General features: G+C 38.5%; 1 protein-coding gene across 3 annotated transcripts in view; it reads left to right on the top strand.

Annotated features, from left to right (window-relative positions):
- The window catches only part of Rasgrf2 (Ras protein specific guanine nucleotide releasing factor 2), a 254,789-nt gene that overhangs the window by 116,004 nt on the left and 121,679 nt on the right, over positions 1–17,106 (top strand). For all 3 annotated transcript variants that reach the window (XM_074077198.1, XM_074077197.1, XM_074077199.1), the window contains exons 8-12: positions 3,426–3,535; positions 4,287–4,405; positions 10,551–10,711; positions 11,577–11,643; positions 12,163–12,299. In XM_074077198.1, coding sequence (XP_073933299.1) covers positions 3,426–3,535; positions 4,287–4,405; positions 10,551–10,711; positions 11,577–11,643; positions 12,163–12,299 — 594 coding nt within the window. The remainder of the gene's footprint in view (positions 1–3,425; positions 3,536–4,286; positions 4,406–10,550; positions 10,712–11,576; positions 11,644–12,162; positions 12,300–17,106) is intronic.

Raw genomic sequence — 17,106 nt, 5'->3', positions numbered from 1 at the left:
CTGTTGGTGTGATTCCCTCAGACATGCACTGCACTTGTACGGTAGACAAGATGCCCAAATACAGTTGAATGTAGATACTTGTAAGGGGCTTTGCATTTCTTAAAGATGCTAGGATACTCTTCCACCACCCTGTCCTTCCTCCTCCTACAGTTTAAGCCCAATAGCAATGACTAAGCATTTTTAATAACCCTAAGCCAATCCCATAGTGTCAGAAAAAGAACATTGGTCTGGAAATCTTGAGAAGACCTGATGTCTCACTCACCCTCAGTGCTGGCATTGGGGGAAAGAATCTAAGTAATCTCAATCTCCATTCTTTAATCTCTGAGGAAGGCAGCTGAGCTCGCTTTATCTCCAAGGTTCCAGCTCTTTGACTCTGTAGTAGCAGGGGAACTTCACTAGTTTGGTAACCACATGGTGTTTCAAGGAGCCTAGTATTACTTTAGAACTCCCCCCTCACCTCAACTGTGGTAACTCTAAGACCTACAATTTAGTTGTAAGTTTAGGTAGGATATTGGGGTTCTTTGGCTTCTTCCAGATCTGGATAACCAATAGCTGGAGTTTGTGAGAGCCATTGTTTAGGCAGAAGCTTCAAACTTAAAGAATTTAGCCAGAAGTGGCATAACTGTAGTAATGAGAAAATTAAAAGAATCCTGAATTGCCTTTATTTGCTTTCTATTTTGCAAAGACCAAATGGAGAAATTATTAGTTTGCTATGCATGAGTCTTGTGCTCCTTGGTGCCTCTTCTTTGTCTTCCTTACTCGGTGTCTCTCCTTCCTGAATTATCTCAAAAAGTAACCATATGAAAAAAATTGGGGTGAAATTGCCTTTTCTTACTGGGTGAATTCAACCCATTTCATTGTGCTTCTTTCATTAGTGAGGTAAGACAGTCATGAGGCGTCTTCTACTTTCTCAGATGGTTTGGGATATAGCTACTTTGCTCTGCACATGCTGAATTACAGTATTTCTTTGCCTCTTCCTTTGCTCCTTTTAGTGCTGGACATGTTGGGATGAGGCTGAAGTACTTTTTTTTTTTTTTTTTTTTGCTGTAGGGCAACCATGGAAGAGGTGACCTTCATTCATATTGTCAGGGGGCTTCTGGCTCAGAGTTTTTGTTGAACTTAGCTATGAGGGCACAAGTTAGTGCAGGGGCAAAGGGCGGAGAAGAGGTGATTGGAAGCTTTTAGTCCATGTAGATGTAGAAGAGAGGTGATTGTGTTCCACTTCCTTCTGGGCCCTTTATTGAGTAAGTAGATTGCTGGTGTTAGTGAGCTACATTCAATTATGGAAACATAGAGTAATTGTAGAATTTGGATGGTGCAGTGAAATTATTCCCAAACTGAACCATCAGACCAGTAAGTCCAAGTGTTACCAAGACATTTTTTTAAATGGAAAACAATGTAGTGATTAATGAAATTTTTATTTAGCAAACAGAAGTGCCTTGGCTGGTACTGTTAAATTGGCTTTGACTGCTCTTCTATTTATTTGGCTATGTATGTGTGGAAAGTCCAAAGGTAAGCTGATCAGTGAAATCTCTCCCTGACAAGAAGAGAGCTGTTAGATGTTCTCCAGAAAGTACTCATATTCATTTATTTACTGAAACTGGAGAGCAAGGTAATTAATGTCTATAAAGTGACAAGTATTTGTTCCATTACGGAAAGCAGATGTATGATTCATTTAGACAGCCACTATGATTCTTGGGCTTTTGGGGAACCTATTTGCAGTTAGCTCTGGACTGAGCTCTTTTAGAGCCATTGCCTTCCCCGTACATCTTTCTTTGCCTGTTTTCTGGCAGTGCTAGCATTTGTTTATTCCTCCACCAGAAAATGGAAAGGGCCAGTTACTGAATTCAGCTCCATCCACTTGAATCTTAGCCAGGGAGCTCTTTAAAATAGATTTAACTAATGGAGGAGGATCATGAAGCTATTGACTAAACTTAGTTTTGTGGGGTTGCAGTGCATTATAAGTAGTCAGGCTCTCCCACTCCTGCCCTCTTTGTTATGAAAACTTGGGTACATTAGCTATTGATTGCTCAGTTTGCTATGGAATTAGTAACTTTGCTGCAAACTTTTGTCCATCATGGGATTTTGCCAAGAGAACGGATATCGGAAAGCATCTTTATCCCAGGAGACTTCACATGGTATAGCCTTAAAGGCTGTTTTGGTGAGAAACTTATGGACTGAAATGTCAGAAAGCCTCCTTCATATATCCTACAGACAGAGAGCTCTCCTGTTTCCACCCCTTTCTGAGTAAGGGATTTGTCCATGTTTCCTGAAGCCTTGACTTGGCATCAAGCTGCAGTTCCATGTATGAACTGAGATTGGCTGCTGTGTGTGCTAGTGCAGAGAGGCAGGCACTCAGTCAGGCTTAGTAAATAGTCCCATAAATGCCACCATCTGCATGAGAGCTAAAGCAGATCCACAGATAGTGCTACTAACCCCACAGGATAAAATGGGGCTGCCTACAGGACCCTGGCAAGCCCTTTTCCTGTCCTCATTCTTAGAGGTGCTTTCAAGTGGTTACTAAAACCCTAACCCCACAGAAAAGACCCACTGGGGAGGCTTTGTAAGGGAGGTTCACAGCGGGTTCTGCCATTTTTTTGTGAGGTCACCTTGGACAAGTTACCAAACCTGTTTCACGCTTTATTTTCTTAACTGTAAAGTGGAGCATCTCCAGACCAACAGTGGGCGGGGTTATGGGAGCTGTTGTTCATGTGTGTCTTTGTAAAAATTAAACCCATAGTCTATGCTTTCTAAAAAAAAAAAAAAACCCTCTATTTTATAAGCCTGTGGAAAAAATAAGTATCAAATCACTGTAATTGGGTTAAGTGTCTAGCATGATCTGTTAAAACTGTCATATGGTTGGTATAGTTTCTAACTTTGATAGAATTCAGGTAGGTAACCTGTTCATAATTGAAAGTACAGATAAATAAATAATATCTTCATTGCTAGAGGGTAAAATAAAGTAAGATTAGAATGCAATAAGGGTGAACCTGTTTTCTCCTGTTTTAATTGCTAAAGACATTAATGCCATGGGGTTGTGAGTTTTTTAAAAATATGTAAGCAGACAAAACTATTTCAAATGCAGGCTCAAGTAGCTTGATGATAGCTGTGTCTGTTTCCCTATGAGCCAGTTTTCAAAATCTGATCCAAAATATATATGGTTATGTAAAAAGTTAAAGAAACAATGATTTCTTTGTACCCGAATCCCTCATTTATAACTTTTCTTGTGACCTTGGTGAAATCTTTTCTTGGTGTATGTGAAGTTTGCAGTTCATTCTATATGTATTTCTTTAGAGAACTTTTTTTTTTAAGTCAACCCTGTAAAAGTAGGGATAAGCTTCTCAGACTGATGATGGCACTATGGAGAACATGCCCATGTCACCTGTCCTGACCACCTGCTCACACCGGTCTCTGTTTGCATTTAGATTCCCAGGTATATCATCACACTGCATGAGCTGCTGGCTCACACACCCCATGAGCACGTGGAGAGGAAAAGTCTGGAGTTTGCTAAATCAAAACTGGAGGAACTGTCCAGGTATCCAGAGAACTTGTAATGAGGCTTCTGATGGGAAAGTAGCAAGTTAGTCTCCTGTGGAATCCTAGTATGTATGTTCCAAGGATCAAGAAGTAAAACGCAAATTCCACTTCTTAGATTCACCTTAAAGTTAACATGTGAGCTCCTGAGCTGGTCTTGAATCATCATTCTCATTAATTTTATTCAAGAAAAACATATATGTTTGAAAAATTTATAGTATGTGAATTTATGTAATTGAGATCAGGTATATTTTCGTTTAGGTTTGGAAATGTTCACATTTTTCAGCATACTAGAAAAATGGTTTTCAGTTGCCTTTTTGGAATTCAGATTTGGCAAAAGCAAGACCAATTAGAGTTCGCATTTCTCAATTACTTTTCAGTGCCACAGGCACCTACTTACATCTATGATCCTTTAGCTTCTGTGGGATAAATTTACTCTTCAATAAGTGACACTCTGACTTCAAGGAGGAGAGCTCTCTATAGAATGATAGGTTGTTTTCCTATTGCATTCAAAGCAAGTGTTCCCAGGGTACTCACTGATGGCTGACCCATTTACCACTTGGAATCATCTCACATGTTGGCCTTGCTTTGGTGGTGACTGGTCAAAGCCTGGAGGTCCAGTGTGCTTTCCCCATAGCCCAGTTAAATTGATGCAAGTTCAAATCTGAGCTCAGTTAAAGCTCTTCTTTCCTATCTGCTAGAGCAACAGTTAATATCTCCTGTTGTGACCCTGTCTGCATTGTGTCTGACAGGGTGATGCACGATGAAGTGAGTGACACTGAAAACATAAGGAAAAACCTTGCTATCGAAAGAATGATAGTGGAGGGTTGTGACATCTTGCTGGACACCAGCCAAACTTTCATCCGCCAAGGTGAGTCCTTGTCAAACAGACCCACGACCTGCGTGATCTGTGTGTCTGTCACAGTATCGCTGGCAGATCCAGGGACACCTTCTAAAACAGGCCTGGTTTAACTGTGTCATGCAGGATACCCTTGTGGCCTTGGCCGGGGTTGTGGTTGAGGCCCACTCTGTGCTGTTTCTTTTCAGGGGCCATGAATAACAGCAACACAATAATAGTAAAGCAGGAGTGGGACAGTAAGTTACACTCTGGCTGGACTCTCCTTCTCAGTGGACCAGACATTGTCTACAGCTCCAAGGAGGACAGGTCGGTCTGGCCGATGGGAATGGCAGTGCCAGGTGGTGACGATATCCAGACAAAGGTTCAAGAGAAACTTGCATTCCTCAAAGCCCTGTCACATAAGAGTGGGGACAATATCCGAAGTGAAAACAGCTGTCTCTTGTTCCCATTTCTCATCAGCACTTCTGGGTCAGCTCCCCAGGACATAATTTGATTCAACTGGTAACTCTGGCTACCAGATGGAATCTTTACTGATCAACCACTGGTGTGCTTTGGTAATGGCGAAACCATCCTGTGTGTGTGTGTGTGTGTGTGTGTGTGTGTGTGTGTGTGTATAGTATATTTTGAGGACATCACCTGACAAATTAAGCTTTTGAAGAGCTGAAGATATTTGTGTCAGAAACCATGCAAAAGCAACAACCTGACTGCACGTTCTTCCTCAGCTCTTACTTCAAAGTGCAAACCACGTTCTGAGTTACTTTTAAGAGCTCAGGTATTTGGGAGAGGAGTACTATGCTCATGCAATGAACTTGAACGATCAGTGTACTATATGCACACATTTGTAATTTCAAGTTTGGTGAAAAAATGGAACAAAAATTTGAGTCTTGAATTAATTATTAATGCTGCTTGTCGTTCTAATGTGCCAATATCCTTTGAAGATATTTGCATTGCTGCTGCCTACCACGATGTGATGCTTAAGAATGTTTTTTCCAAACCTCATCAAATAAGACATTATGTTGTGCACATTAATTTCTGCAGAGAATACTTAAAAAGTTTAGCACATGCCATTCTATTTTCCACTATTTATTTACCAGGAAAGGAAGCACACATGTGTTAGAATATATTTTAGGAAATGATTTTTCTTTCCCCATTTTTGGCTCGTTTTTCTTTAGATAATAGTGGAATATGATACTAACATCATCAGGCCTTTGCAGTTCCTCTCCTGTTCCTCCCCACTTGCTGGCCCTTTATTGGCTTTCTGCTTACTGGGTACTTTTTTTGTGCCTTCACTTTTGTGCCATTCCCAGCCTGGGGCAGGGAAAATGTTGCGCTACCCCTTTTGTGCCTACGAAAGATGGGTTTATCCTACCAGGCTTAGGTGGGAAACCTCCAAAGAGCCTTTTGAAATCACTCCTCTGCCTGCCCACCCCTCCTGTTGCAGTGAATAGACTTTCCTCTCAGTCTCCAAGGCCCATGGCTCCTGGTGCATGGAGTCTGTCCTTTTGTGTATAGTACCTGTCTGCTTGCCTCTTTCTCCCCATGATTGTAAGTTCCGAAGGACAGCATTTAGGAATTCTCTGCCTCACCTTATTAGAATGATGGTTACATTACAGCTGCCTAGAAAATGGGCATTGAAGTGAATTGAACTACTTATTGAATTGTAATTGTGATAGTTTAAGATATCTTATTTTTTATTTTTCTTGTATTTGGAGCTCACCAAAAATGCCTGTGCTTTAAACTATGTGAGAATGGAAACAAAAGTATGTATCACTAGCATGCAGTTTCCCAACAGTGTTTTCACCATAAGCATTCAGTATTTTTCTAAAAACTTCAATTGTACCAGTGTGAGTTTGAACAAGTATAATGGGAAACATATAATGGAATGTCAAATATATTGATTAAGTCACATTTTTTTCATTGTACTTGGGGGAAAAAACAATCATGCACCACTTCTTCCTTGAAGTCTGCATGTTATTTATAAACTTGTCGTATACCTCATGTTCAAGGCACTTGCCAGGTACTATTACTCCTGACGTATTTATTGTATGGATATCGAGATGATAATTTGCCTTTCAGTGGTATTTTTCTGCATGTTTGATCTGGTTAGTGTGTTTAGGAATCATTCAATAAAGGTGGTCTCTAAATGTCAAACCTTAATCCGACAGTGAAAGAGATCAATTACAATTTGTAAACTTTGTCCTGTTTTGCTTTGATTGCTCTTATAATCACTTTGATTAAACACCCTTACCTGGCTTTAAGACACATTGAAATGCTTTTTAAAAATTATTATTCTTTAAAATTTCAAGGAATTTCATTTTCTATGAAATGAATTACAGTTTATCTCTAATGGTGTGTTAGTATTTTTGTAATTACTTTTATGGATGTTGTAAAGTCTGTGTCAGTGTGTATATATTTTTACATGGACACATGTACTTTCAACCTTCTATGAACCTTTATTCTAAGGACTGGAAAAATACATCATCCAGGTCCTCCAAAAGGTTCTCCTCAGAATAAGAGTGTCAGCCACTCTTTGAATGCCATTTGATGGGGATTTAGTGTTTGAAATCACCAAAGCTTTATTATAAGTGGATTCCAAGTATTAGATGGGATAGTTTGATGAATAGGAAGCAATGAATTATATTATACCATTTACTTTTCAAAATCTAATATTTAACTTTGTTGAATAAATATGGAAGGATCCGAGGCTACTATAGGAAAACAGTTTAGTCTTATCACTAGAAGTCAAAGCCTGTCTTCCCACTTCCTTGCTGTATGATATTGGGCAATTTACTTAACCTTTCTTTGCCTTTGTTTCCTTCCATTGGAATTTGTAATAGTTACCATCTTTTAGGATTGCTGTGAGCATTAAATGAACTAATGCTCACACAAGCATCCAGACTGGTGCCTGTGAGATTATGACACTAATTTTAAAATCTAACATCCAAATTTTGGAATGAGTTTCTGTTTCAGTAACATGAAATATATATGAATATTTGTTCAAAGATAAAGGCACCCTAAATTAACATTTTGTATAAACCTATTCTGCATTGTCAACATTGTCTCTGTCAAAATGTAAATCAGGAAAATTAAGCAAAGGTAAATGAATCCAGAGCGAAATGCTTTAGGAATGAGCTGAGACCTCTCTGGCCCCTTAATCATTCCCAGACTCTTAACTTGCATGCTTTCAACATACCAGGGTTTTCTGAAATCATAGCACAAGGTCTAGAAATAGTTCTACTGACTCAAATGCCTAACCCAATGACTTGGACATTTCTCTTCACTTTTTTCACTGCTGAGTGGAATTCAGAATCAGAGCATTAGCCAGGCTATCCCATGGGAATTTAGTAATTGAAATAGCAGAAGTCTTGCTGTAAGTGGGCCCCAGTTAATAGATACAAGCTGATGATCAGGATGCCATAGGGATGGCCTGATACCGAGGAATTTCTGATTCACTACTAATTCCTTCCCTGAGTTGTATTAACTAAAGAGGAATCTCTTCTTCAGGTCTCTGGGCCATGGTGAAATATAATGTCGAATATAAGATGAAATATGAAAACAAACCTGTATAAGATGCTTTTTCCAAGCATTTTATTTTATAAACCAAGTAATGTTAAAAATGTTTCACTTTTAATTCAGATGTACAGATTTCTGACCACCCTTCTTATGTGTAGTCTCCTACTTTAATGAGTTGAACAGTTGTAGATTAAGCCTATCAATGTATGGTTGCCAAGGAAACATTTTTCAACCTCAAAGCTGAAATTCATAATAATTGCTAATATATGAGCTAGCAGTATATTTTGTAATTTTTGACTTACAAAATTACTAAATTGCTAGAATTATTTGCCAGTGAACACATCATAACTGAGTTTTTATAGACTTGGTTAGAGCTTTTGTGAAAATGACTCTCCAATCCATTTGTCAACCAAGACACTTGTCCAAGTTCTGTCACTCAGGCCTAACTAGTCTTCCTGGAAGACTCGGAACCATGCCAAAGCTGGCACTGCCACTGTCTTAGCCCATCCCATCCCTTTGCAAGTTCCAGTTTTTATGTTGTTGAATCCACTGCTATCTCCTGATTGTGCTCCTCACTCAGGGGTGACCTTAGGAAAACTACTTAGCCTCAGGCCTCAGAATCCTCATGTTTTGAATGGGGAGAGGGATTGAACCAAAGCCTCTGAAAAACTTACTCTGGTTTTGATTCTATCCCCAAGAGTCCCATGAATACAAAATCCTTTTGCTCCTAGTACTTGCTCATCCACCTTTCTAACCTTCTGCCTTTTGCTCTCTCTGTAGCTCTTCTACTTTTCATGTTTAAATCTTTGCTAGATGAGCTGTCTGCCAGTTTGTTCCCACCTACCTCCTTCACTCACACTCTGCTTGTTCAATCCCTTCACTGGAGTCAAGGCATCTTTTGGCCCTTTGTTCAACACTTCTGTTGCCTCCCCCAGGACTGGTTCCTTGCTATTCTTCAGGCTCAGAATAGCTGCCTACACTGTCTGTCAAGTATCCCACCTAAACACTCACTTAAATAGATGATGTGAGATCAGGGCATGGAGAATTGAGTTCTTTACCACCAAACACATCTTTCTATTTCTGTTAAAAAGTGGATGCAATTTGAAATACTCATATGTTAATGTGAGGATTGTATGTTCACAATCATAGTTTTACTGTCTCAGGTGTATATGTAAATGTAAAGAACTCCTGTGTTTTATCTTTTTCTACTTGTAGAAGTAATCTGTGCTCATTGAAAAAAACTCAGGAAACCAGAAAATATGAAGAGGAAAATAAGGTTGCTTGCAGTCTCCTCTCTTAGGGATGACTACTGTTAACACTTAAGGGTTGAATGTGCATTCAGTGATTCTTCTGAGGTCTGTAGTTGGGGTGGGTTGTGGATTAAACAAATTAGAACTGTTACTGGCTCAGGGGATTTCAGAAGTTAGAACCAAGGTGTTTGCAAGAATGTTTCTTGGCACCTTTTGGTTTGATATTTAACTTAGATTAGAATTTTCTATTTTAGGGCCAGGGTGATTGTTATTAGAGTATAATCTAAAAATATTCAGAGGTAATCTCAATATTATATAAAGTCTGTACATTAGCTTCACACATTGAATGGAAGATAGTTTTGCTTACAGGAGGGCTCTGTTTATTTTCCATTTAGATTTCACGAAGAATTTTTATCTCACATTTTTAGGTTTCCTTTTAAAATTAGCAAATATTAATGACACAAAATAATGGCTCTTTGTATCACATATTTGTTTATTTTTGGTGGGACTGGGGCTTCAACTCAGGTCATTGTGCTGGCACAGCAGTCACTCTACCACGTGACTCATAACTCCAGTGCATTTTGCTCTGGTTATTTTGGAGATAGGGGTCTCAAGAACTATTTGTCCAGGCTGGCCTCACACTGTGATCTTGATCTCAGCCTCCCAAGTAGCTAGGATCACAGCCATGAGTTGCCAGCACCCACCTGCAACACATAATACAAATGCAACTTGAAATAGCTGTCCTTTAAAAGATGGTTCTTAAATAAATTGCACTAAATTACATAATTCATGAATTTTTACAATATACATGTATTATACCTTCTTTTCAAAAATGCAGAGTGAACTCTATAGGTATATTGTTGTTGTTTGGGGCTGTACTGGGGTTTGAACTCAGGGCCTCACACTTGCTAGGCAGTCTTTCTACCACTTGAGCCATTCTGTCAGCCCTAAGTATGCTGTTTACCTATTTTCATTACTTCAGGAAAAATAAATTCTGTATTTTTAAAATCAAATTATTATATTACCATGTATAATTAATGATTTATATGATATCATTAAGAATAAATTGACTGGAGTCAGATCACTGAGGACACATGGCAGAAGTGACTCATTCTTTGAGTTTAATTTGACTTTCTTTCAAATTTATGTTCCAGTTTACAGATAAGGGATCAAGTCTAAAGTGTTTCACAAAAATACTAGAACAGTCCAGCTCTTAAAATACAATGCACTGTTTCTTCTGCTCAGAGTGTAGGAGATTTATTTGTTCTAACAATGCATCAAATAAATCGTTGGTGTCTGCTGGGGAAACAGGCCCTTGCGTATATTTCCAAGGGCATGGTCCTCAGTTGGCAGAATTTTAATTGCTGTGTATTCTTCACTTTTGTAATCACCAGGTTCTCTTATTCAAGTACCTTCCGTTGAGAGGGGAAAACTTAGTAAAGTTCGCCTGGGTTCATTGTCTTTGAAAAAGGAAGGAGAGAGACAGTGCTTCTTGTTTACAAAACACTTTCTAATTTGTACAAGAAGTTCAGGAGGAAAGCTGCATCTGCTTAAGGTACGGGCTTCCCGTAACTATTCCATTTGTGTTCCCGGCACTTACGAGGTTTTGAGGGTCACTCGTGTGATTTCCCATGGCAGCTGTTGTCATGAAACAGGTGGCCCTGATTGTATAAAGAGGGAAGTGATGTACAGTCAATAACTCTCACATTTACTTTGTTGTCATTTGGATGCAAAAATAATAGAAGTTTATTTGAAGTGTGCATTATCATAAAGAAGTCCAATTAAAATCATAACCTGGACACAATTATTGCTGGTTGATATCAGCTATAAAAATCTTGTCAAATCACTACAGTATATTGATACAATATTTGTTATCTTGCTGTGTACTATGATTTGGCAAACTATGGCCTACTGGTTGTTGTCTGATTTTGTTAATAAAGCTTTATTGTAACACAACCACATTCATTTGTTCACATATTGCCTATGGCTGCTCTCATGCTATGATATGGCTTGCAAAGCCTAGGAAATTTACTATCTGGCCCTTTATAGGAAAAGTTTGCCTATCTATTCTTTGTAATTATTAAAATATTATTCAGTGGCTTTCTATTGGTGAGTTCAGCCTTTTGCTGAGCTGCAGGTACTCTCTATCACTGTGGTGCCATCTAGTCTCCCATAGATGAAATCACTAAAATCTATAAACATTGGAAGGAAAAGCGAGTGGAAGGGAGAATTTAATTGTAATTCAGTGAATTCAGGTCATTTGATATATCTTAGTTGAATTTTGGACTTTATGAAAAATTATTTATGATTCAGAATTGCAGTGCTTTCTTCTGTGGTAACCTGAATATAATTAACAAATCAGAGCTTCCTGGCTTACACAAGACCATCAGCCTCTTAATGAGACATTGGTTTGTTTACAGACAGGTGGTGTTCTGTCTCTCATCCAATGTACGTTGATTGAGGAGCCTGATGCAAGTGATGATGACTGTAAGTCACATTCTATCATTTAGAATTGTGTTAGGATAAAAACATAAAGTTCTATGGGCTTTTAATCTTTTATAGTTAAGAATTGCTGCCTACAGAGGCAGGAGAGATGCTGAGGATAAATTGCTGCTTACCTGTTGAGCCATTTAACCTGTGAGCCATGTTAAGCCATCTTTGGGAACTGGCAATTCTCCTGAATTTGTCTCACAATAATGACTTTTCAGTGTCAGGTAAAGAAGAAAGCAAGTGGAATTGCAGTGATGGATTTCAATACATTATGGAAATTAAAATAAACATGAAATGAGGAAGAGTTTGGCATCCTAGTCATGGATACCCACTGTCCTCAGCCTTTTCACCTTTTCATGAGCTTAGTAGGGCCTTTTCCATGCCCAAGAAGCATGTTATTGCTGAAAGAGGTTCTGGACTTGAATGTACACAGGTTGTATTAGTAGAGCTGTGTGAAAGCAGCTATTGCTCATGTGTGGTATTCACATCTAATTGTTTGGTTTATGTGTGTTGAAGCTAAAGGTTCTGGGCACATGTTTGGACACCTGGATTTTAAGATAGTGGTGGAGCCTCCTGATGCTGCCCCCTTCACTGTGGTCTTGTTAGCACCTTCACGCCAGGAGAAAGCTGCCTGGATGAGTGACATCAGTCAGGTAAGTGAAGGGATTTTGCTTTAATTAAAATAAAAATTAACAACATAAATATTTGGTGAGGATTTTAAGGTTATTTAATTTTTGCTTAAAATAAAATCTAGGGATGAACCAATTTGGGATATAATACATATATACATGGAAATGTCATAATGAAACTCCTGTATACTTATCTTAAAACAAACAGAAATGTCTTTTGTCAAAAACGAAGGACAGGAAGGTAAAACAGATCCTATCTAGGGGTTGGTACCGGCGGAGGGTGTGGAGGATATAAGGAAAGTGTATAGGAGGGCGACTATGAAGGAAATATTGTGCTCTCATTTACGTAAAATGGTACAATGCACCTCACTATTCTAAGGGGGGAGGGGAGTAAAGGAGAATGATGGAGGGATTGAATTTAACTAAGATATAGTGTAATCAATTTTATAAATGTCACAATGTACCCCCAGTACAACAATAATAAGAATAAAAAAATAAAATAAAAATCTAGCTGCTGTGGTTGCTGCCATCCTTGGTTATCCTTTCCTTAAGGTTAAATATTACTTGAAATGTAGCAATTGCATTTTAGCTGGGCATTTTATACCATCTGTAGTTGAAATTGTCCTGTTAGTAATAAATTCTCCAATAATTCCACTAGACTTTTTGCTTATCTGTTCCTGAAGTAGGAAGATGATCAGAGATACCAAAACAGCTAACAAAGGCAATGGTGAGAAATCACAAACTAAGGAATCAAAAAGACTGTCTGTAATGTAAAATCTGAATATGAGCTCCCGTATTTCACATGGAAAAATTAGGAAGAAGAATCATTTACCTTTCCTGGATCAGCAAAGCCCACAGGACAATCATTCAGACAATAATATCATTTGGAAATATGTCAAAACTAGTTATAATTAGACTGGAACATTCCTAAATTCAAGCTTCACATGAATTTTGGCTCCATTTGCTAATGTGGGGTAAAAGTGATTCTGTATGAAGAAAAATTTAAAAATAAAGCTCAAACCAGGTACAGTGATGTAGCCCTCGGTCCCAGGTGCTTGGGAGGCTAAGACAGGAATATCACTTAAGCTCAGGAGTTACAGACCAGCCTAGGAAACTAGGTGAAACCCTGTTTCAAAATCAGTCAATCAGTCAATCAATCGATCAATCAAGTCTTGAGCTGTCTTACAAAATTTACTTCCAAAGTAGTTAGGAAGATTGGAGCAAGTGAAAACATTGCAAATTTTCTTGCCTTCCTTTTTTCTGTAGAGTTCATAGTCACTCACATAATATGACTTGGGTGGAAACACGCCCGGCAGAATAGTTCTTCAGATATTTAATTTTTTTTGAACGACTGAAAACTGAAGGGTAAATAGAGAATGAATGACAATAGTAAGTTTTGTTTTTATTAAAGAAGTTTTATAGGCCTGCTCTCATTTTACCCATACAGTAATATTCTGAAGGAAGGCAGAGAGAAATACTAACCTCATTTCACAGGTGAGAAATATAAGATTTGGAAAGCTAAGTGTCTGTTGAAAGTTCTACAGTCTAATCCAGGTCTTCTTCTTAGTACTCTAAACATCTAGTGTAAGAGTGCTTTATGAACAGTGTTTACTTAAATAGTTCATGACTGCTTTGATGGTGAATAAATAGTTAGAAGAGAAGCCATTTCCTTTCTGACTAACAAAGGAATAAAAAAGTAGGATCTTTCAGAATTCCCTGTGCACAATTTTGTCCTTACGGTGATTTATCGATTCTTAGCTCTAAGCTGTGTCAATTAATATTTCATTAAGTCTCTTCTTATTTGTAATGAATTCTTACCTTATGAAACTCTGGATCATTTATTGATTATATGAACATTTATTGAGGAATCATCACGTGCTTCTCAGTCTTTTGTATGTACCAGGGGTATGCTGATGGTTCCTGCTCTCAATGAGACAGGCTGACTTGTAGGGCAGGAAAGAAAGTAGACAGATTAATGCATGAAATTTTGTAGGTGTGATGAAACCAAGATATGTAGAATGACTAAGGAGGAGTAGGCAAAGATGTTTTCTAGAAGCTTCTACCTTCTCCCTTCTGAAGTACCTGGAGCTCCCTAAATTCAGAGTTGGTAAAGGCCTACATGACCTTCCTTAGGGGGAGGCATTGTGGAGACAAAGACCCTTGGAGTGCATGAGTGATTGTAAGCCTGGTCCTTTAAGGAAAGGCAAAGTTTTACCTGCCGCAGACATCCAAGTGAGACCTTGTATAGAGACTCAAAGTACAGACTCTGAGTCAAAAGTATTTTACTTCCTCCTGTTTCCCCAAGTTACTATGGCTTAGCAAAAATAATAATAATAACAATAATAATAATAATAATAATTACACTAGATGTTATCTGCAGTTACAGGCGATTAACAAAAGCCCTATCTTTTTGAGAGGCAGTGATATCATTACATGAAACTACTGTCTTCTATAGAGAATTGACATTATGTGACTTTGACAGTTGGTGACTTCATTTATTCAACAAATACATGCAGCGATCCCGTATGCCAGGCACTGTTCTGGGTACTTCTGACATACCATGAGCAAAAGAGGCAACAACAAAAACTCCATAACCTTGTAGAGCTTGTATTCTAGTGTGAGACATGCCAAGGAAAAAACTGCACCAATAGATGTAGTAAATGAGTACATGCTAGCTTATGTTGGAAGGTGAGGGGGCAGGATAAGGACTGGGCCTGGCTCAGTTTCAATCTGGCGGTCATGTCATTTGAAGGAGACATTTAAACAAAGTCTGAGGTAGGTGATGAGGATGCCATGTGAACAAGTGATGAGAGGAAAGTCATTCCAGATAGAGGAAGCAGTGGTTGCAAAGACCCTGACACAGGAGAATGCTGTGTGTTTTGAGGGATACCAGGAAAGCCATGTGGCTGAACTGGAGTGTTTGAGAGAAGGAACAGAGATAGTCAGCAAGGTAACAGTGGCCAGATCAGGGCGGCTTTCCATGTCAGAGGGACGGTTTTACCTTCTACTCCAAGTTAGATGACAGCCACTGAGGGACTTGAGCAAAGGAATTCCATGATCTGACTTAAATTTTGAAAGGATAACTTTAGCTGCTGTAGTGAAAACAGACCAAGGGTGGAGAGAAGGAGTGAATGCAGGGAATGTCTGCTGGGGAAAGAGATTTTGGGGTGAAAATCAGTTCACTTTTCAGTGTGTTGAGTCTGAGAAGTCTGTTAGGCATTTGAGTAAAATTGTTAACTAAGTAGTGGGGCATAAAAAACTAAGGTTTAGGGGAAAGGTTCAATGACATCACTTAGTGGTATTAATGTTTGGGAACACTAGGGTGTAAGTATAGATAGAAATAAGAAAAAGGGTCATGAACTGAGAGAGGGGTCAGGAAAAACAGCAAAGAGGACCAAAAGCAGGCACCAGGACTTCAGGAGAATGGTCAAGAGAGGGTGGTGTCCTGGAAGCCAAGTGAAGAAAACATGTCAAAGAGGAAGGAGAGCTCTCATATCAGTTGCTGCTGAAGCTGCATCAGGTAGCGAGCGTTCTGGGAGACTCAGCGATTTTGCAGGCATGGGGTTTGAATTGTGGGTAGTAGGGACAGAATGCTCTGCTATTGATTTTCCTAGTCTGCAGCCCAAACGTCCGTATCTTCACTGGCTTCATCCCCTGCTTAAAGCACTTCCATTTTCTGGGGGAAATTGCATATACATCATGGAATTCATCTTCTGAGGAAAATTACATCATGGAATTTGTCAGCCCCTCAATGTATCTCTGAAAATATCTATTATTAACAAGACGAGCCTACTCGATGTTTGAAGAGGCACAATATCTTGTTGTACACATAGAAAAACGTCACAAAAACGAACTAGAAATATTCCCAACATCCAGCACGCAAAAAATATTTACCAAAGTGTTGTAAGTTAGGATTATCTGGGGAGTTTAGTTTAAATAAAGATTTCTCCATCCACATTCCAGATGCCTTTCTAAACTTCCAAGGTTTAACGAGTGCCATAGATCCTTTTTGTACAATTTCAGAGCCTCTGTTGTGAAGAATGAACTGTTTCCATCTCTAAAATCCCACAATCCATACAGTTGGCTCTCAGTGTGTATGAATATCAATTTTGCTTTTTACCTTATTTACTTCTTTCTATATTCCCTCAAATTCCTTAAATTGGTTCTTTTAATAATTGCATATACATGTGTATATATGTATTATGCATATACATAACCTATCATAAATTTAATTTAATACTTTCATAGCTTTTTCCAAATAATTGAGCATATGAGCTGTTTCCAAATTTTAGGATTAATATGTGATGTGGTGCTAAACTGCTTTGTGCAGTGTTTCTCCCCTTTCATGTCTCTTGCTGGATGGCATATATCCACCAATGAGTGTAAAGCTGGCACAGAAGGCATTGCCACTTTTCTGATCTCATGATTCATGATTTGACAGATGGCTACAGTTCCTTCAAGAAATAGATAACTCATTGTTTCCTTCCATCATTAAGGTATCCATGTAACAGTCAGCTAAATCCTGCCAGAGTTGACTTATGTCACATTTGTCACTTTTTCCAGTAATTTAATGGAGAACTGTTTTTTCCTTCTAGTAGTTTTCACTTACATTTTTCTAGTTATATTACATTTTTCTTATCTGTTTATAGTGGGTGGACATTAATTAACTGGCACTATCCTTACAGACTAGGGAATGAGCATTTTCTTTTAATTCAAATTATGAATAAATATGTTTTGCATTATTTTTTCTTTTACATTTTTGTCACTCTTTATTTTTTGAAATCTGAATTTTTTGTGGCTTAACTTGAAACTACCCTGCTAAGCTACTGTA

Source organism: Castor canadensis, chromosome 6 (assembly GCF_047511655.1).
Source record: "Castor canadensis chromosome 6, mCasCan1.hap1v2, whole genome shotgun sequence".
NCBI lineage: Eukaryota > Metazoa > Chordata > Mammalia > Rodentia > Castoridae > Castor > Castor canadensis.
This window is presented reverse-complemented; position numbering and strand designations above follow the sequence as displayed.